Below are 22,607 nucleotides of genomic sequence, written 5' to 3'. Positions count from 1 at the left end.
GAGGATGGAGAAGCTCTTGAGAGAAAGTTAGTTTTAGGGGGTTATTATTTTAAGTTGATACTTTATGCTATCAATCCCTTCCCCAACTATTCTTCAAACTGCTTTGAAATGCTTTAATCAGTCATTAGCAGATAATTTGTCATATGAGAGGCAGATGTGGCTTGTACCTTTGAAGAACATTATAATCACAATAATATCATCAAATATAATTTTCATGCTATTATGATGAAAATTTGCATTTACATTATGCTTAAAAGTTTGCAAAGTACTTTACATATTTTATTTACAATGCAGGAATGTAAATGGTATTGATATTCCCATTTTATAGATGGTTCAATTCTTGTCCTTTATTATTGAAGAAGACCAAAATGACACCACCACATTAGACACAAATTATGATATGTCCAATTGTCACTGATCAGACCAATACAAACTTGGAATGCTGTACCACAGGTCATGTACAAATAGTTCATGTGAATAGCTGGAGTGGTTATTCCAATACTACATATCTCATATTTCCTTTGAGTTACTTCCATTTTGTCTTGTTCATAGAGTACAGTACCCTCTCTGATTGAGGACATAATGTGCTGGGTGGTCCAGTGTCATTGTTTCTCATGCTACATGTTCAATTCTATTTTACTGTTAAGGAAACTATAGGTTTTTCCCTTGCTATCACTTTGTGATTGCTCATATTTTTCCTAGTCATGCATAATACCTTGTGTCTTTTGAAAAGTTCTTCATTTCTATCTTCCTTTTTTATCATGCTTCCTATTGCTGAGTGAGTGATCCTTAACTTTATTTGATAAAAGTAAAAACTCATTAATGTGTTAACCCAAACTGAAATTCCCATGGAAATAGCGGATTTGCTCTTCCTTGACATTTTCAAATACAGGCTGAATGGGCTTGTGGTGAAATTATTATACAATGAATTCTGTTCACAAAAGTGATTGCTGAGTATTATTTGTGGTCTTTGAAAAATCACAAAGTTTAATAAAAATATCACAAGACTGGAGGGGGACAATTTTTGTTAGTTTTCAAAATTGGGAAAGTGTATTCCTCAAATAGACTGCTGATTTTTACTTCAATTTCTTTAAAAAAAATTTCTAGAATACATTATGAAGTATGAGTTTTGTGATCTAAGCACACCTATCATCAGAAATTAAGGAAAACTATTTTGTACCTCTCTAGAATTTACCTTATATAGCACTTCTGTAAATGCCTCTCACCTCATGTATAGAATGTGGGAGCACTGAAGTAAGAAAAAAGGAAAAATTTGATTATGGTACTCTATGAGTTGTTCCAGACAGCTTGAAAGAAGCTGTGAGACAATCTGCTTGCTAATGACTTTCATATGGAAGCTCAAGTAAAGACCTGTTTGGCATTCTACAGCTTTGGTGCTAAGGAACCTTTCCCTAGCACCTTATTCAGAGCTCCCAATACATCTTTATTTCTCAAACTATAAATTAGGGGATTCAGGGTTGGAGTAATAATAGTATAGAATACAGAGAGGATATTGTCCTGCTGAGGACTGTGGTAAGCACTGGGCAGGACATACATGAACACAGCAGCTCCATAGTAAAGCCCAACCACTGTCAGGTGAGAAGAGCAGGTAAGGAGAGCTTTCTGTCTTCCCTGTGTAGAAGGCATGTGTAATACAGCAGTTAAAACAAGTGTATAAGAGGTAAGGATAGCAGAAAGGGGAATGAAGAGGAATGTCACATCCATTGTGTATACCATGAACTGGTACTTGGTGGTGTCAGCACATGCCAGTTTCAGCAGTGGAGGGATTTCACAAAGTAAGTGGTTTATCTCCCGGGCTCTGCAGAAAGGAAAGTGCATAGTGTATGTGGAATGGACAAGGGAATTCAAGGAAGCTACAAGCCAGGATATGGCCACCATGGACCAATAAATTTTTGGGCTCATGAAGATCATATAGTTCAGGGGCTGTTGAATAGCCACATAGCGATCATATGCCATGAAAGCAAGCAGGATGTCCTCAGCACCTCCAAGTGTCATTACCAGAAACATCTGAAATCCACATCCTATAAAAGAGATGGTGCTCTGTCCACGAAAGTAATCCAATAGTGTTCTGGGGGAAATGATAGTTGTAAACAGCAGATCCATAAGAGAGAGCTGGCTGAGCAAGAAGTACATAGGTACATGGAGCCGCTTGTCCATTGCAATCAACAGGAGCAGGAGGCCATTGCTGATCAGGGCCACCAGGTAGAGGAATGTGATTGTGGCACAAACCAATCCAGGGTACTTACTGTCCTGGAGAATTCCAATGAGGATGAAATAATTTCCAAAGGTGGTGTTCCAGAACTCCATTGCTCAGACTTTTTTCCTAGATTGAAACAGAAGTGAATACACAGGACTGACAAATCCAGGAAAATGGAAAATATATGATCTTACCACTAAAAGTCAATAGGTAATAAATAAATTGGGTGAGAGATTTCTCTTTGGTCAACTGGACTCTTGCCAACAATTATTGAGCTTACTTTCTGAAAAGCTTTTCTAACAACTAACAAGGATATTAACATCAAATTGAGCCAGTAAAGTGCGACAAATTGCTTTAAAATATGTACATAAATGTAAACACCTAAGCAGAACTGTTTTAGAGTACAAACACCTATAAAATTATTAAATTGTCAGGCATAATGTAATGGGATGATTCTTTAAGATTTTCCTCATAACTTCATTTTTTCCTGGATTTTTAAATTATTGCTTGCATTTTTCAGTTTTATTGTTTGTGATGAAAGGGAATAGATTTATGGAGAGCCAACCCCAATGTGCAAATTTCTTTTGACTAATGTACAACAAATTGTAGCTAAATCAAATGAAGTGAGGATTTCAGGGGTCAGGACAAATTTTCTTTTGGATTCATCTACATATCCCATACTTCATGACAATGAGTTGGGCAGCTGTCCTATGGATAGATGCAGTGTTGAAAGAAAAAATATTTTTGACTTTCTGGAAACAAAAGAAACCAATGGACCTACAATTCATGTACAAATTTCAAGGCTGAGTGGCTATTAATGATACCTGTGGCTAAGTGGAACTGCTACTGTGCACAGAATTAAGATATAGAATTATTATAAGAGAAATGCAAGGAACTATCTGTGTCTAATTAAATAATTTACTTTCTGATAATGAATCAGTTTCTCTTTCATTCTGCTTGCATAAAATACTGGAAGGAATGTATTAATTACAAATAAAAGATTGGAAGATTGCATTATTCTACTGATTGAAAAGCAAGGCTCATATGATAAATTATTACTCAGAAGTCTTCCCCTATTCTAACAATCACTCAGATCAGGTATATGTATGATAAAGAAATAGTTTCCAACAACATTTAGTCTCTATCTAAGAAACTCAATCTCCAAAGTTCAAAGGACCAGGATAGCTTAATTTTACATTGATTTTTCTGGGAGTATGGTACGTTTGTATTCCTACCATTATAAAAATAGCAAGTATATATGCACAATTTATAGGTTGAATTCCATTCTGAAAGATAAGATCAAAGTGATAGGGGAATGCATCACCACTTTCAATTTTTAGTCATAAGAAAGTGTTCTTTGAAAAAATAATAGCGAACTTATAATTAAAAATATTGTGAGTCATATCTTATGCTTTTCATTATAGAGGTGGTGAACTGTAGATAAAAAATAAGTTATACATTTAGAGACAAAATAATGCTTTTATTTCTTTTTGTAATGTATTATTTTTTAACCAAGGAAATTCTGTTGGGGGGGGAAAGGGAATCATTGAGAAGTCATAAAAGGAAAAAAAGAGCATAACTCAAGGAAAGAAAGAAAAATCTAAGGGATGAAAAATAATTTCTAGCATGTACTAAGAGAAATGAGAATAAATAAAATTACATAGAGTCACTTAATATTTGGAGTTAAGTAATATAGACTTTAAAACAAAAAAAAGGAGAGAACAGGAAGAATGGTGTCTTCATAGATATACTAATCTGATTGCCATAAAATGATACTAAATCCAGGGCAGCTAGGTGGTCCAGTGGATGGAGTACTGCCCCTGAAGTCAGGAGGACCTGTGTTCAAATTAAGTGTCTGACATAATAATTACCTAGCTGTGTAATCTTGGGCAAATCACTTAACCCCATTGACTTGTTGAAAAAAACAAACCAATAATGATACTAAAATCCAAAATTCTAATGAATGTAAAAGAAAGGAGTACTTTGAAGGAGAAAGATAATAAAATAAGGAATCCAGTAATAAAATAAAGGACCTAGGATGTCTACATATACTAAGCAGAAAGAAGGGCAAAATAGATCCTAACTCATTAAGTAAATTTGACCTTATAGGTTTAATTGGGTTAGGTGAGATTAAATATTTATGCTAAGATTATGCTTCTGGAAACATTCACCATATTCACAAGAAACAAAGAGTTAAAAGAGTCAAGGAAATAGCATTGCATATTACAAAGAAATATCTATATAAAGATATGAAGTTTTATGGGAGCTAGAAGGAGAGATTGTGGTATAGAACACCTGTGTGAGGATCATTGGAAGGAGAATCAGACTTGACATTGTCATGGGGGTTTAAGTCAAAGAAATTAGAAGAAATAAATTAAAGAAAAAATTTGGAAATTAGATCCAAACTATGACCTGGCTGTATAATCTTAGAGTTATATGGAACTTACAGTATCTGGATGGAGATGTCTGCAAAAATTTGAACAGTTGAGAAATTTATGCTTTGGTTAAATTGAATTTTTTTCTCTAAATGGTAGAGGAATCAACAAGGAATTGACATTGATCAACTTTGCTGGGTCTAATTTTGACAAATGATGAGGAAGTGATTATTGAAGTAGAAAGGATGGGAATTTTAGGGATGAGTGAGTAAAATATCAGGAGATTTGTGATGGACTAGAGAAGAAATACTATGAATTCTGTTAATTGTACCATAAACTTTAGGAGGGGAAAAAGGATTGTTAAAATTTAATAAAAATAAGTTAATTTTAAGGAGTTAGGTGATACAATTGATAGACTTGTCTGGAAAATCTTAGTTCATATATTGAAAAAGACATTTATAATTTTAGAGACCTGGATACATCACAATTCTCTTAGCCTCAGTTTCCCCATCTATTAAATATTAATAATAAACGTGTCTTCTTCACAGAATTGATGAGAGTATCAAAGAAGATTATATATATAATGTTTGTATATACATATATATCCTTAAAGTGTTTATATAAAGGGTAATTATTATTACTATTATTTCAAGGACTATTGTCTTTAATAGGATGGTAACATTACCAAGATCATGTACATGGTAATCTTTTAGTGTTGTCAAATTAGCAAGAAGTATATCATGTGAAATGTCGGAGGTGAGGAGTGCTTGAGAGAGTATCAATATATGTCGGCATCCCCTAGTATGAGGGCAGGATTTGAGAAGAATAGCAAGATTAAAAATCAGGCATTGAAATCATTCTGGAAAAAAGGGAAGTGTTTTGGAGATCATTTGCCAATGAATACCAGAATTTTAATTGGGTGAGAGATATCTCTTGAGTGAATCTCTAAGGAAGAAAAATTACTGGGTCAGGGAAGTAGAAGAAATGCCTTAAAGTGGTAAGAAGGAGCAAGCAGTACTTACCCACCTTTCTCAGTGAGGTGAGTGAATGAATGAAAGAAACCAAAGTTAGTATTGGAAAGGGAAAACAGGGATTCTGCATTATTAGAAAGGAGATAGGTTTCATTGAGTACTGGAAGATAGAAACATTGGGCAAGAAATAGACTAAAGAAAAAAGTTAATTTGTTCCCTGTGAAACAGGATTCCAGAGGAGATAGTGGAAGAGTTGGGTAACTTCAGAGTGGAAAATTGGGTTATGGGGAGTGGGATTAGAGGATTAGGGAATGGAGTACCAAGAACAACTTTGAATGATTATTGAGGTAGTGATGGTTCAGAATAGGATGGGAAATGTGTGAATTATACAGGAATGAGTGTGAGTGGATTGTGGAGACCAGGCTGGAGAAATAATGAAATGTTCATTTTCTTTTCAGAAGGGTGGAGACTGAGATACAATGCAATTATGAAATGTTCATAAAGATGATAATGTATGTTTCGATTTAATATATCTAGAATAAGGAAAATTAACATAAAAGAAGGAAATGAAAGAGAGTGAAAAGGAGTTCATTCTATCTACAATGGTTTATTACGTGTCATAGAGTATAGTGCCCTGTACTTGAAGGAAGGAAGACCAGAATCTGAATTCTATTTCTCAGATTTATTAGTTTCCATGTAACCTTGGGAAAGTCATTTAACTTCCCTCTGTCTGTTTCCTCATCTATTGTCATTTTCATTTGTGTCCAACTCTTTGTGATTCATTTTGGGGTTATCTGGGCAGAGACACTAGGGTGGTGTGCAATTTCCTTCTCCAACTCTGTTTCCAGAGAAAGAAACTGAGGCAAGCATGCTTGAGTGATTTGCCCAAGGTGACAGTAAGTGACTTAGGTCAAATTTGAACTCAAGTCTTCCTGACTCTAGATCTGGCGGTTTATCCACTATGCCATCTAGTGGGAACCTATTTAATACCTGAGTTAACTAGAGCAAGTTATTAAACATCTATGCTTTGGGGTTTCTTCATCATTAAAATGAGGATTTTGAATAGTTGAGCTCTAAATCTACACAAAGATTAAGGAATGGATTTATTGTTAGACCTCACATACATTTACAAACTCCATTTGAAAAGGAGAATAGGAATGTTTAAATAAGAAACAGGAATTTCTATAGTGGAAAATCATATTTATATTTTTTTCCATCTCCTATCCTTTCCCACCGTGTCATGGAAATGATAATGGTCAGGAGGAGAGAGTTCATAAGAAAAAAAATCTGGAAACAGACATATACTAGAACGTGTCTCTGATCTTCTCTTTGGAGAAGAAGTTTGGAAGAGGGGAAGATTGGGAAAATAGCTTTTCAGACACTGGAGTATAATTAATGGATTATGGTGTTGTAGATAGAGCACAAGATTAAATGCCAGAAGTTTTTTGGGGGATTTCAGAAGCCATCAGAGACTCTTGGATTTAGATTCCATCTGAGGTAGAAAACCACTAATATCTATAGTATGAATCCTGCACATACACATGAAAAACAAAAACAAAGCTTTGAAAAAGTAACAACCTCAAATATAAGTAGAAGTTAAAGTAGAAGCCTGAGTCCCCCTGGGATATTACTCAGTTTGTGTAACATTTAGCAGAGGGTTTGATAAAATTAAAATTAAATCCCTTCCTTTAACTCTTCACCTTATATTTTTTTTCTTATGGCCATATTTTAATAGTTTACAAGTCTAAATTGGATATACCTATTGAACAAAGGCAAAATTCTTTCTTCGGAGAAAGATATTGAATATCTAATGTAAGTTGTGATATATAAGGGGAGAAAATGTATTAGAGATTCTTTTGACTATGAGTTTAAACCAGAAGCTCTCTTGGGAATTTGTAGAGTCTATAGTATTTCTATGGTCATAGGGCTCCTTGTGGGAACTGAGTTGGAGAAATGGCTTTACAAAATTAAAACTTATTGAATATTTCAGTTTAGTTATACTGGGAGGTTGGAGGGTGAGAGGTTAATGTATGTAAGAATAAGAATAAGAATCTGAATTCTGTCTCTCAGATTTATTAGTTTAAAGTACATTCCAAGGGGTTGGTTAAAGCAGAAAACACTGTTGTGGAAGTCAGAAACTAAGGCACTATAAAGAGATAAGAGTTCTAGCATCAACTATGTAACTCCCTGGGTGACTCACAACCAATTCATGCTTGTCACTGGTCCTCTTTTTCTCCTCATCAATAGGGTTATGCTTCATCAGGAAAATTTGTGGGCAAAGGAGAAAAGCTATGTATACAAGTGGCCGTGTTGACTTCCTTATGAGCATCCTATGTAATCATTCTTTCTTTAAATGAAAAAGAGAATTTTAGATCCTGTTTTCTTTCAACCCTGTCTCTCACCCATTTTTTCTAAAGTTGATTCAGATTCTGTATGTCTCTTCTTTGATACAGAAAACAAAATTCCTCACTTATATAACATTGAGAAAGAGTGTCAGTCCCCAACTCCCTTGACTCCTCTATGGTTAGACTGAAAGTCTAAAATAATCAACTGTAAACCTGTGTGTGTGGGGAGGGCGGATTTTATATTATTTACCAGGGATGGGATTCTTTTGATGAGATGGTTAGGAGTGCATCTACTTTTTGGTAATGTTTGGCTTCTTTGATAATATAATTAGGCAAGTAAGTTCATAGTTCAGGAAATACTAAGATTGCATGTACCTATACACTGCCTTTCTCTTTCTTTCATGTGTGAGGATCAAGAAAAAGCTGCTTATCAAAAAAGATGTTTATCTTACCTTATTCTTTCTGAACCAGCCTCTCTTGATCAGCAATGGGAAGAAAACAGAAGTCTATAGTTTAAGGAGCTAAGAATTTGCCAAAGTTTGAGAGAAAAGTGACATTTAGAGAGGAGAGCAGTAGAACTCTAAAAAGAGTGCTAAAGATTGATCTTTCAACATTCAGATTTTATTGTCTTCTAGGAAGAATGAAACAAGTAAAAGCCAAATTCCTGGGGAGTCAACTCTGTTGGCCCATCAGATGTTTCCTCTTCAGATTGGATCTGTACCTCAGCTCAGTTTAGATGGTATTTTTTGATTATCTGAGATGGCATCATCTTGGAGCTGCTTTTCCAGGGTCACAGACTGTAATGAGTCCCAGAGAGGACATTACTTGACCTGATTCCCCTGACTCCCTTAACTGCCAAGGAAGGGAGAAAGTCTAGTGTCCTAAGGGTTCTTCCTAAACATTTTACTCTGGGTTCTTCTCCAAATATGTATTATAAAATTGAGTGGTGTTTATTTAAAAATATATTTTCTCTCTCCTTAAATTTTCATTCTTTGTCTCCTTTACAGGTTGTTCATTGTCTGTCTTGTCTTCTATCTCCTTTTGCTTCTCTTTCTGCATATGTATATTTTTCTGTTAATTTCTTAATATATATAAAACCTTTATAGGAAGGGAAACCTAGAAAAATGGATAGAGTGCTAGTTTGACAGTCAGAAAAATCTGAATTCTAGGCTCTTCCTGGCACATATTGATCGACCCTGAGCAAGTCATGCAATCTCTTAGTGTCACTGGTTCCTCTCCAACACTAGATATTGTGATATGCAAACTGATCTGCATCAATAGATTAGTTTTTTCATTATTTATTCATTTTACCAGTAAATTTAATACATGTTCCCCACAACCACAAAAATCCCCCTCCATCTCTTTTTTTTAGGTTTTTGCAAGTCTGTGGGATTAAGTTGCTTGCCCAAGGCCACACAACTGGGTAAATATTAAGTGTCTGAGGCCAGATTTGAACTTAGGTACTCCTGACTCCAGGGCTGGTGCTCTGTCCACTGTACCACCTAGCTATCCCCCAAAAATCCCCCTCTCTTTAAACACATAATGTTGTGGTAAATATTCTAGTTTTCTTGATGTTTATAATATCTATGATGTGCCTGTATGTATATGCTTATATTCTGATGATGGTCAGGTATAACATATAATTTTGAAGAGACTGCAAAGTCATTAATTTAGAAGTGAAATGTTTATTATGATTGAAACAATTAAATTTTGGGGGACGTTCCTTTGTCTTCTTTTGTTTAGTTCTCATTTTGAAGCTAAAGACAAATGGAAAATGTGGAGTTTTTATAGTCTCAAAAGATTAATGTAAATAGAGTTAATGGAAAGTAATTTAATGTTACAAGGTATTGCCTGACTATTAGACAGGAAGTGAGTGCTGTTGAGAGAAAAGTTAGGATGACATTGCTACCTTCTACATGGTGAGACTGTTCCTTTCTTTCTTTATGATCTTGATGCTGAGGAATACTTGGTATCGCTCCTCTAAAATGGCCTAAATGATGTAGAAAGATTTTTAAAAATAACAATGTGTTTAAACTTTAAAATTTGCATTGAACAAGGTTTCTCTACAGCAAACTTAAATGCAGTAAAATCCAGTGAAATCCAATTAGAACTGATCAAAACTGATTCACACCAATCAAAATTGGTTTAGACCTGTTAAAACTGGTTAAACAATGGAAAACTCATTTAACCAGATAAACTGAAGACAAGTTAAACAAAAATTAGTCTAAACCAGTGGAAACTGGACTGGTCAAACCAGTTTAAGCTAGTCAAAACCAGTTTAGACTAGTTCAAATCAGTCAAAATCATTTGAAATGATTTTTTAAGTTGATCAAGCAAGTTAAAATCAGTCAAAACAAGTTTAAATCAGCTGAAAGGAATAATTAGCTAGTAAAATCACTTTAGATCAATCAAAACAGGAATACACTTGATTAAATTAACTGGATGAAAAGAAAGGCAATGGATTTGATGGTGTTTGTATAAACAAACCAGTTATAAACCCAAATTTGGAAGGGCTAGCCCAGGCAGGAGGTAAAAAACACTTCTAAGTCATTCACCTGGGAATCACTTGTGGTATAAAAGAGAAGCTTTTGCCTACTTTCACCACCTTTGGTCAGGGGAAAATTTCAAAAGGGCATAAAATTTAAATTTCTCATTGGAAACCCAGAGGTGGTGTCTGGACATCAGTTATTGTCCACATTAGGAGGTGAGGACAAACCAGACACAGTAAGGAAAGGCAGCTTTAGGACTTTGTGAAGAACTCAGGTTACAGCAAGCATAAAGGAAACTTCTTGAAAAGTCCCAATGAGAGGAAAAACTTAACCAGGAACTGTGAAAAATCCTTTTGCCTCATTTGTGCTCTGTATTTGATCCTACTATTTCCCTGGATTATGTATTCTTGAAAAAAATGGGTTCCCAAAATTATTGAAGGGTTTTTAGACCAACTATTTTTATAATGTCACTTGAGCAATTTTTCTATAAAAGTTAAGTAAGTTTAGCTGGCTAATTGATATAAACTGATAATAGTGGGGAAGCTACACATGTGGGCTCTCCTGAGATATAGTATTAAAGGTAATACCCAGTGTTTTAGAAAATTAAGATGTTTAGTAAGTATCTAGTATGAGATATCTGAAAGACAGTGGAATTTTAACTGATACTTGATGGAATCCACTGAGAAAAAAGCAAAGATGAAAAGGGAGAGAGTTCTTGGCATAGGGAATGTGAAGGGGAAATGTCTTGAGTTGGGAGATGGAATATTTGTTTGAGGAACAGCAAAAAGGCTAGTCTCACTGTATTGCAAAGTATGTGGAAGGGAGTAAAGAATAAGCACCATAAAAAGGTAGGTTAAAATGAAGAAAAAAGAGATTTAAAAGACAAATGCGAGATTTTTATATTTGAAGTTGAAGACAATAGGGAGCCTCTGGAGTTTACTGAATGGGCTGGGGTTTGGGGGAAAGGTCACATAATCAGAAGTCCATGTGCCTGCTAGGGAACCAAATATAGAATGGAAAAAAATAAAACAATGAAATCCGATCATGGATCTCAAAAGTATCCAAGACGATTTCCAAGAGTCATAGAAACAGATAGGAGAATTCAAGGACCAGGAGATAGTGTTAGTTCTCAAGACTAAGAACAAAATACTTTTCACTTGCAGATACTAATGTTTAGATACTGAGGGTCCTTTCCCTATAAGATTCTTCAGGGCCCCTAACACATCCTTGTTCCTCAGACTGTAGATTATGGGATTCAGGGCTGGAGTGATAATGGTATAGGACACAGAAAGAATATTGTCCTGCCAAGAGTTATGGTAGGCACTGGGTAGGACATACATAAATGTGGCAGCACCATAGTACAGCACAACCACTGTTAGGTGGGAAGAGCAGGTAAGGAGAGCTTTCTGTCTTCCCTGTGCTGAGGGCATATTGAACACAGTAGTCAAGACTAAGGTATAGGAGGCAAGAATAACTGAGAGGGGGATCAGAAGGAAGGTCACTCCCATTGTGTATACCATGAGCTCATATTGGGAAGTGTCAGCACATGCAAGTTTTAGTAATGGAAGGATTTCACAGAAAAGGTGGTGAATCTCTTGGTTTCTACAGAAGGGGAAATGCATAGCATAGATGGTACATACAAGGGCATTCAAAAATGCCAAGAGCCAGGATATTGCCACCATGGACCAACAAACTGATGGTCTCATTAAAACCATGTAGTTCAAAGGGTGACGTATGGCCACATACCGGTCATATGCCATGAAAGCCAACAGAATATCTTCTGCTATACCTACAATCAGTTCAAGGAACATCTGGATCCCACAGCCTATAAAAGAGATGGTATTTTGTCCAGTGAGATAATCTACCAATGTCTTGGGAGCAATGATAGTTGTGAAGAGCAGGTCCATAAGTGAAAGCTGGCTAAGCAAGTAATACATGGGCACATGCAGTCTATTGTCTGTAACAATTAGTAAGAGCAGAAGACCATTATTAGCAACAGCCATCAGGAACAGGAATGTGATGGTAGCACAGAGGAGCTCAGGGTACCTGGTCTCCTGGAGAATTCCAACAAGGTAGAAATTGTTTATCAAGGTAATATTGGAGCGTTCCATCACACAGATTTCTCAATTTTCTGTAAGCAGACAAATGCTCAGTAAATATGTATATAAATGACTAAGGAGTATTCTAAGTTTTAGATAATAGAGCACATTGAAAGTTTCTTATTTTAAGGTCAATTAATTGATTAAACTCCCTATTGTACCCAGGCAACAATCTCAGAGATGGCATTAAGATAACCCTCTGATTATTTTGCTTCCACTGTTAATGGAGTTGGTGTCTGATAAATATACTGATTGCCTCATAATGGATAAGTATAAAATAAAATCAATCCCCTCAATCAATCAGCAAATTGGAAATTGGAGACTGATAAACTAGAATGTAAGAAAAATAGTGAATTAATAAATAAAACTAAGTTTTTATAATTGACAAAATGATAAACAATGTTAAGATGACAAAAAGAGAAGAAAAGCAAATCTAAAATGAATATTTAATATACAACTAATGAAGATGAAATCAAAGTAATTATTAAGAATTATTTTGCCCAATTACATGCAATAAACTTAATATTTTAAGTGAAATGGAACAATACTTGGAAAAATAAAAGCTACTAGATTAACTGAAGAGGAAATAGAATATTTGAATACAGTTATTTTAGAAAAAAATTTAATGTGTCATAAATGAGCTTCCTAAGAAAAAACATGAGGATAGGATAGATTTACAAATGAACTTTACCAAACTTTTAATGATCAATTAATTCCAATATTATATAAATTGTTTGGCACAATAGAAAAGTAAGGAGTTCTACCAAATTCCTTTAATAAAATAAGTATAATACTGATACCTAAACTAAAAAGAAGAAAAACAAAGAAAATTATAACCCAGTTTCAGTAATTAATATAGATATAAAAACCCTAAATGTAATACTAAATAGAATTCCACAACAATAAATCATAAAGATTAAAATTGTGAGAATGGGATTTATGCCAGGAGTGTAGGGATGGTTTGACATAATGAAAACTATTAGCATGATTACTTTAATAACCCATATAATAAAAATCCTATAATTATATAGGATTTTGACCAAATATAACACTTACTCCTATTAAAAAACAAAGTATTGTTCTATAAGAAATCATTGAAAGGTGAGACTTCAGAATAACCTGCAAAGACTTGCATGAACTGATGCAGAGTGAAGTGAGCAGAACCAGAAGAACATTATATAGATTAACAGCAATATTGAATAATGATCAGTTATGATGGACTTGTTCATTTCAACAGTATAATAATCAGACAATTCTAAAAGACTTGTGATAGAAAATCTCATTCACATCCAGAGAAGGAACTGTGAAATTTAAATGTAGTCCAAAGCTTGCTCTCTTCAATTTTTAAAAGTTGTTATATGTATTATGTCTTCTTTTCCTCTTTAATTTTTTTTCAGTTTGAATTTGTATCTTCTTTTATAGTGTGATTAATAGGAATCTTTGTTTTGCATGGTTATACATGTATAGGCTATGTTAGATTGCTTTTGGCATGGTGAAGGGGGAGGTGAAGGAAGGAGAGAGAGATAAAGGAAAATTCAAAACCTTGCAAAAATGATTGTTCAAAACTGTCATTTCATATAGTTGGTAAAATACATAAAACATTTAATAATAATAAAAAAATTTGAAGGCATAGGCAAAAAGGATTTTTTTTCCTTAAAATTATAAGGAGCTTTTACCTAAATCCAGAAAACTTAGAGAAAATATATATAGATGGTTTCTCAGATCAAACCTCTCATATTTTAAATATGTAAAAAACTTTATGTAGAAGATACATAGAAGAAAACTAGACATTCTTTAATTGATCAGTAAGTAAAGAATATGACAGACAGCTTTCTGAAGTAGAAATCAAAGATATATATTTATATATATACATACATATATAGACATATATATAGTCAAAAGACAAAGTGCTCTAAAAGATTATTGACTAGAGAAATGCAAATTAAAACAACTTTGAGATATCTCTCATATCTATCAGATTGGTTAAAATGATAGAAGTGGAAAATGACATGTTCAAGGGCGTGTGGAGTAGTTGGTAGAACTTTGAACTAATGAACTGTGAACTAATCTAAACACTTTGGAAAACAATCTGGAATTATGTCCCCAAACTTGTAAAAGTGTAAATAGCCTTTGACCAAGAAATACCTCTATTATTTCTATTTTCCAAGATAATCAGGGGAAAAGGAGAACTTGTATGCTCTCTCTATATAGCAGCTCCCTTGTCGTAGTAAAGAAATAGAATTTGTGGGCATGCACATCAACTGCATTAAACAAGTTGTGGTATATGATTGCGATGCTGTTGTAATGATTCGCAGGTTTATTTTAGAAAAACATGCATGAAATAAAGAAAGGTGAAATGAGTAGAGAACATTTTATACCAACGGAGTAATTATTACTTTAAGAACAACATTGGAGGACTAAGTCAATTTGAGTATTCAAGTACAAGGGACTATTAAGGAAGATGCTATCCCCATTCAAAGGGCAGCTTGGTCATCTAGTGGATAGAGTACTGAACTTGGAGTCAGGAGGATGGCAGTTTATCTTATTAGCTGTGTGACCTTGGTCAAGTCACTTAACCCTGATTGCCTCAAATCCAGGGTCATCTGCAGTTGTCCTAATTCATATCTGGTTTTTGGACCTAGATGGCTTTGGACGAAAAAAGTGAGACTGTTGACTTAACAGAGCAACCCTCATTCAAAACCAAGTCAAGTGCTTGCCACTTCACCTGATGTCATAATCTTCTTTGAAAGTGAAAGGCAAACATCATTCACTTCCAGAAAAGAACTGCTAAAAATAAGCAGGTCTTGTATGGTTTTATATAGATACAAATATATATATATATATATATATATATATATATATATATATGTATATGTAGATAAATGGTAGCTTTCTCTAAATAGGGGAGAGAGGCAGAAAAAAGTGCACATGAGAGAACAAAAAAAACTTAAGAAGGAAACAAAAACAGTGAAGCTTTGAAATTTTGAAAATTATAGGTAGTATTTATAATTTTTTTTAAAAGGAAACTTTGAGAAATTGAAATTCATGGTTTTATATTGAATTTTCTTTTTATGTACAAGGAAATGTTTTTTATTAAGTTCAAAATTAATAATTTTTAAAATAAGAAATACCTACTTAAAACCATTGTCTGGAATGGAGGTAAACTAGACATCTTCCAAATAATATCAGTAATGAAATAAGGATGTGCACCACTAATATTATTAAATATTAGAAATTCTAGTAACAAAATTATATGAAAGAAAAATTTAAAGGAATAAAAATGGACAATGAGATTATATATATATATATATATATATATATATATATATATATATATCTCATTCTGCAGATACGATGATATAGATGGAGACTCTTGGAAATTCAACTAAAATTGATTGAAAAAATAAATGATATAGCAAAGTAATAGGATATAAAATAAACCCAAATAAATCATCAGCATTTCTACATATTACCAAGAGCGCTGCAAAAAAAGATATAGAAAGATATATTATATTTAAAATAACAGTAGATAGCATAAAATACCCAGGATTACACCTGTGAAAAAAAACCAGGAATTATATGAACATAAATAAAAACATTTTTATATAAATCATGTAAGATTTAAATAATTGAAGAAAAATTAAACAGGAGTGGGCAGAGCCAATAAAATGAAAATGACAATTCTACATAAGCTAATCTACTTACTCAATGCTTATCCAATAATTATCCAATTAAATGAAAAAAAAGTATTTTGTTGAGCTACAAAAATAGTAACAAAGGATCTATTAAGGCAAAAGTTATTAATCTTTAGAGAGAACTATTAAATAAAAATATGTATATTATGATGTTACTTATCCATATTCATAACTCTAAGCTATAAATCTGCATCAGATAGTGACCTTCTCTAGTGTGGGGTGTGGATAGAGAGAAGGTGGAAAACAGTTTAGAACTTAAAATGTAAGAAATATTTTATTAAAAAACAGGCAAGTCACTTTACCATTCTCAATTTATGTGAAAATATCTTGATATCCAATCAAGAAATGGGTTTTGGGTAACATCGTACATTTTATACTGCAATGCATTCTAATCTAATCAATAAGGAATCTAAGTGTCACATTTAAAATATAAAACTAGTGTATATATATATGTGGTGATACTTTTCATAATTATGGTAGATGAATATCTATAAATTAAGGGATAGATGAGAAAATGAAAGACAAAACAAGCAATTTGAAAAATGTTAAATTTATAAAGCTTTTATACCAACAAAATAAATGCAACTATAATATTAAGAAAAATTATGGATTTGTAAAAAATATTTTAATGAAACATTTCTGATGTATGGCATCCAACTATCTATGTAATTAACATAAAATCTATAAGACAAAATATTTTCCTTATTAAAAATGTGATACATGTCAAATTAGATGAATGACATGAAAAATGATTTTCAGAAGAAGGAATGCAATCCATCAACAATCAAATAAAATGTTCAAAAGCCATAACAAGAAATACTAAATACTAAAATAATAAAATTATTTTAAAATAAAATCAATGGACACAATTTACCCTTAGCTCAGAAGATCTCCAGGCATATTAAACTCATGATGGGAATGAACAGAATTTTGAACAGATTGAATATGAATTCTAGTAATCTAGTAAAGTAATCTAGTAAAAAGGTAAATTTATTGTAAAGTTGTAAACTTTTCTAAAAAACCAATCTTAATTTTTAATATCTGGTATGTTGAATCCCAGAAGATGTCTTCTTCTGTTTCTTCAACTGTAGAATTAATTATTAACAGTCCACGGTATTCTATGATATTTGAGTGGGATATTCCAAATTTGAAATCAACACCAATGGAAATATATAGAGATAGATAGATAGATAGATAGATAGGTGATAGATATTCTAATTCTTAGATCATGTTTACAGGTGATAAAGGGTAACCATAGAAATGGAACATACTAAATATCTATAGTTTCTTAATATAGATATATGTTTAATGTGTGTGTGTGTGTGTGTGTGTGTGTGTGTGTATGTGTGTGTATTTTAGTGATAGGGAAATTTGTTAAAATTTGTTTAGTTAATATATAAATTTGTTAAAATTTTTCTTGAAATTTTGTTAAATATTTAAATTTGTTAAAATTTATTCTTAAAATCAGTCAAGTTTCTAACAACTGGTTTAGAAGGCCCTGTTGTTAAGGGAATTGTATGCTTTTAAAGGATTCCAACATAAATGCATGAAGTACAATTTTGGAAAATGGCTCACAATAAAAGAGCTGCCAATGTGGGTTATGCTAAACACATAAAGCTATGAAAAACTTAAAACAACGTTAGCAGGAATAGTTGGCATCAGTGGTAAAACTGAACATTGACTGCTGATTATCATCCTTTGGGATGAAAATTAGAATTGGGTTGTCTGGACACTCCATCATAATGGAGAATAAAATAGACTTCAAGGAGGAATTGAATTTATCATTAAAGAATCTCAGAGTTTTAAAGGATCTCAAATGCCAATAAATCCAATACAAAATTGACCATGAATAACCTCTATATCTCATTTAACATTTGATCATCTGATTTCTGAAAATTTTATGCTATCAAAGCTTTAAAATGCACTCAGACTTTGAAAGACTCTGTTTTGTGTTATTTCATTTTAAATTATTACCTTTTACTTGTCTGGGAATCAAATCATCATAAGATTATACATTTTTACCTGGAAGGATTAGAATCACTGATAATATATTACTTTGCTCCTGTAGATGAGATTATTGTTCAATCATTTTTTAGTCATGCAACTCTTTGTGAACCCATTTTCTTGGAAAGATATTGGAATGATTTGTCATTTCATCCCCCCAGGTCATTTTTATAGATGAGAAACTGAGACAGAGTTAAGTGATTTACCCAGTGGCACATAGTTAATAACTGTCTGAAGATTGATTTGAACTTATGAAAATTAATTCGTTTCCATTTTTAATATTCTATCCATTATGCCATCTATCTGTTCTTACTGATAAATTATTCTAATCAGATTAAATTCCTTGTTCAATGCAAGGTACTCTCTAAATCAAAGAAGTCAAAATATCTTAATTCAAAACCTAGACCTCTTATTTGCTATATCTGTGACCAAGGGAAAGTCACTTAAATCTTCTTGGACCTCACTTCTTTTTCTATAAAGTGAAGAAATTGCCTCAAAAAGACCTCAAAAATATCTTCTTTCTCAAAATCTGTGTTCTGAAAGAACCAGATTTCCAACCTAGGTCTTTGGACTCCACATTCAATGCTTTTCCTTATTTTCCCACTTGGTATGTGGAATTACTGACTTGCTAAGATATTACTAAATGGATTAAACATTATATTAGCTTGACGTCTTGCTGAAAGGATTCATAAACTGTTACATAGATGATTTTGGGAATATTTTTATAGAAGAAAATCTTTTAATAGTCTATAGAAACAATGATATTTTCTCAAAGCCACATATAACATACATATGTAAACATTCTTAAAAGATAACACACTAAATTTTTATTTCCTGACTTTCACATATAAGTATAAATGTTTGATAGAGTGCTGGAACAATCATTTCTGGAAGAAGAAACAAGACAACCAAGTGCTATATTGATAAGTTGCCTAAATTAAATGCTTTATACCCCTTTCATCTATGACTATTGTAAAACCTACCTAAAGATAAATACCTAACTAGTATCATACAATGGAATGAACACTGTCTCAAAAAGCACAGCTTCAATACTTCTCTGACAATGTCCAAGTCATAACTTCCTGAGGTCTCAGTTTCTGCATCTCTAAAATGGACCAGCTCATCTTTAAAGTTTCTTCCTATTCTAAATCTTTATTGCTTTGCTTCTGCCTGAATGGGGAGCCAGCAACAGTGTTCTTCATGTAATCAGAAATATGACTCAAAGTAAAAGGACCTGGCACCTCAAGTCCAGGTAAAAGATAAAGATATACATATTTATGTTCTTGCCACACCACATAAATGTGAACAACACTAAAGAAACACCAGCTTTAGAAAAGATGAGGAAGATGTTATCATCATAATCTCTCTTTTTGGTGCACACTTGGACAGTTGCCTGGTATACTATAGGTACCAGGCTCCATTCAAAGCAAATTCTATCCATAGTGATATAAATGGCTAAAGAATTTAGAGAACAGTCAAGGTATACTGTTGAATGTTAGTAGGTTCTTTTTTTGGCTAGTAGAGAAAACCAGCAGCAATGTATCAGGAGAGAAGCAAATATTCAAGGTGCTTTTGCAGACATAACCTAAGAAAAGGTGTTTGATCATTTCAGGTAGTTAAGACTCATTCAGAGCAATGACTTATAATAAATTTTCATGAAGCCATTTAGGCCAGTTTGGTGAGTAGTCATATGGTGGACTGGGATTGAGTCAGATATAGTCAGGCATAAAAATTCCATCACATTAGAATAACAAAAAGGGATGCATTGGAGAACGCAAGAATCATGAAAATAATAGAAGATCTGGATTTTGCTCCCAACTCTGACCTCACCTGGGCCTGAATTTTTTCTGCATTAACAGTTCTGTGACTCACAGTTAAGGTTTGTAGCCCAATAAGTGAATCAACATGATTTAATAAGTGCATATCACTTATTCATGCTGGAGATATAAAGAAAAGTGTCAACCCATCCTGGCACTCAAGGGACTGAATTCTATTCGGGAATAAGAAAGAATAATGGAGTCCTGTACAGGTGGTTCCTTTATTCTCAGGTTCCCCTCCCTCCCTGCCCTGTTTTAGCAGTTCTATTCTTAATTTTGGATGAATAGTAGATTTTAGTTCCTAACTGCACCTTCTTTCTACACAATATCTCTCTCTCTTTTTTAAAAGATTTTTCAAGGCAATGGGGTTAAGTGGCTTGACAAGGCCACATAGCTAGGTAATTATTAAGTGTCTGAGGCTGGATTTGAACTCAGGTACTCCTGACTTCAAGGCCAGTGCTCTATCTACTTTGCCACCTAGCCACCCCATTACCCAATATCTCTTTAACACATCACAGGATATTCTCAGATTAAGATATTAAACAGATCTTTGACTTGTACCATACAGTCCCTCACTTACCTCTGATGGAGAAAGAAGACCTGTTCCCAATCACACAAGCTGCTAGTTGAAAGCCTGAGAATACCAAACTATGGCCTTGAAAGACTATATTTTTGTACCAATCATGACTGAAGAATGAAATTTCCAGTCAGGGTCACTTTCTTTCTTCAGGGACTGTTCATCTTTTTCATAACTATAGTGGACTTGTACCAGAATCTTTATATTCTGGCTGCATTCTGACTTCCAGGGATAATTCTAAAGAATGGTTATGCCCCCACTATCGTTTTCTTATTTATAAGGAAAGAATGAGCCTATTTCTTTTCTTTTGCTCCCTCAGTGCCAGATTCCTTTCTCAGGAGGTACCCAGAGATTTTTTGAGTCTAGAACATGCCAAGGATTTGAGGAAAGTCAAGCAGAATGGTAGGCAAAATAGATAAAATGATAGAGGATCCAATGGAGAATGTTCAATCCCTTATTATAATCTGGAAAGGTGCTAGTGCCCTGGTCCCAAGAGAGTTGTTTAATCTGCTCCTTCAGAAGCCCTTATATCCCCCTGAATTTGTGTTAGTTCCTCTTAGCTCAGTTCAGAAGGAAATTTCCTTTTAGTTGGAATGACATTGGTTTGTCTACTGGGATTCAGGCCTTTAATGGATCCCAGAAGACATGCTTTCCTGGTCACATGACAATGTTTATTCATTTGCTAATTTATAGGAAATCTCAGAAGGTCTTAAACATTTCTTTTGGATTTTTTAGCCTAATGCTTTCTCCAATTATGGATTGTTGATTTGAATGGTTTTTATGGAACCAAAAGATTATCACTTTATTATCTATAATTATTAACCATTTCTCAGAATTTACTAGTTTATGTCTTGACTTTTTCTCTTTGTTTTTATTACTGTTTACCTATTAGATGCATATGTTTGCATTGACATTTGTTCTTCAGTGTGTATTTATGTGTGTTCATGATAGCAATTTTCTTTTAGTTAATGATTAGGACTTAAGAATTCTTTGTGGAACAAAAGGTGGAATAATTTGCGAGCCAATTAATTTGTCTCCTATTCAGGGTCAAAGAGGTATTACCCTATAATTATTGTAAAGTAACAAGGTATTAGACATATATTTTTAGCCTAGAGTTTGGTCTTTCATTTACCCTATATATTTTAATGTCATTCAGTTTAAAACATTATTCAGAAAAGGGGTATGTAAGCTTAAGTAGACTCTCAAAGTGGAGACTCCCAAATAACCAAAGTAAAAAGTGGGTAGAATGCTGAAGTTAGGGAGGAAAAAAAAATATCTGAGGTTGAGTACAGATCTTAACTTTTAACAGTGGTCTGATCTTGGGTAATTCACCTAGCCTTGATGAGTCTCAGCTTCTTCACCTCTAATATAGGGATTCTTACTTATGTTACCAAGATTACAAGGATATTGTGAGAAAAACATTTTATAAACCTCACTCCTGCCCTAAATGAATGATAATTAAATTGAGCATATAACTAAAATTCCTAGAAAAATTAATGACTTAAAAAGTAAAGAGGCAGACAAATTTAAGAACAAAAATATTCTTCAGTGTTCACTAAAATTGATGTGCTAGGGGGATTTTTATCATTATATATAAAAAAACAAATTGATGACAAAGAGAAGAGTAAAAATCAGAAATAAACTCTGTCAAGGACATAGGAAAATTCCTCTAGTTGTCCAATATAATAATCTTCTATAAATTATTGTAAATTTCTAAGAGTGCAAATAAAGGGGAAGGGAAGGGAAAGATAAACTATACAAAATAATTAAAGAAAATTTGCAAGAGGGATCTTATGAGCTAGATCTGATAAGTTTTAATTTTATGAGGAATATAGTAATGAATAACTAAATATAATGGATTTGAATTAAAGAAAAAATTGTAGGATATACAGAAAAAGACGATATAGACACACACACTTTTTGCAAGTCAACAGGTGTAAGTGACATGCTCAAGGGCATATAGCTAGGTGTTTGAGGTTGGATTTGAACTTAGGTCCTCTTGACTCCAGGGTTAGTG

The 22,607-nt window shown here is 33.4% G+C and overlaps 2 protein-coding genes across 2 annotated transcripts; both read right to left on the bottom strand.

The window, feature by feature from the left end:
• Positions 1 to 1,383: 1,383 nt before the first annotated feature.
• LOC141515406 (olfactory receptor 2AG1-like) lies at positions 1,384 to 2,328 on the bottom strand. Its single transcript, XM_074226946.1, has one exon. The coding sequence runs from the start codon at positions 2,326 to 2,328 to the stop codon at positions 1,384 to 1,386; it is 945 nt and encodes a 314-aa protein (XP_074083047.1).
• A 9,236-nt stretch (positions 2,329 to 11,564) lies between these two features.
• LOC141523800 (olfactory receptor 2AG1-like) lies at positions 11,565 to 12,509 on the bottom strand. The gene has a single exon (XM_074237324.1). It carries the CDS (start codon positions 12,507 to 12,509, stop codon positions 11,565 to 11,567), a length of 945 nt encoding a protein of 314 aa, XP_074093425.1.
• Between the last annotated feature and the right edge of the window lie 10,098 nt (positions 12,510 to 22,607).

This window comes from Macrotis lagotis, chromosome 1 (genome assembly GCF_037893015.1).
Source record: "Macrotis lagotis isolate mMagLag1 chromosome 1, bilby.v1.9.chrom.fasta, whole genome shotgun sequence".
Lineage (NCBI taxonomy): Eukaryota > Metazoa > Chordata > Mammalia > Peramelemorphia > Peramelidae > Macrotis > Macrotis lagotis.
The sequence above is the reverse complement of the archived record's forward strand: the minus strand, read 5'-3'. Positions and strand labels throughout refer to the sequence as shown.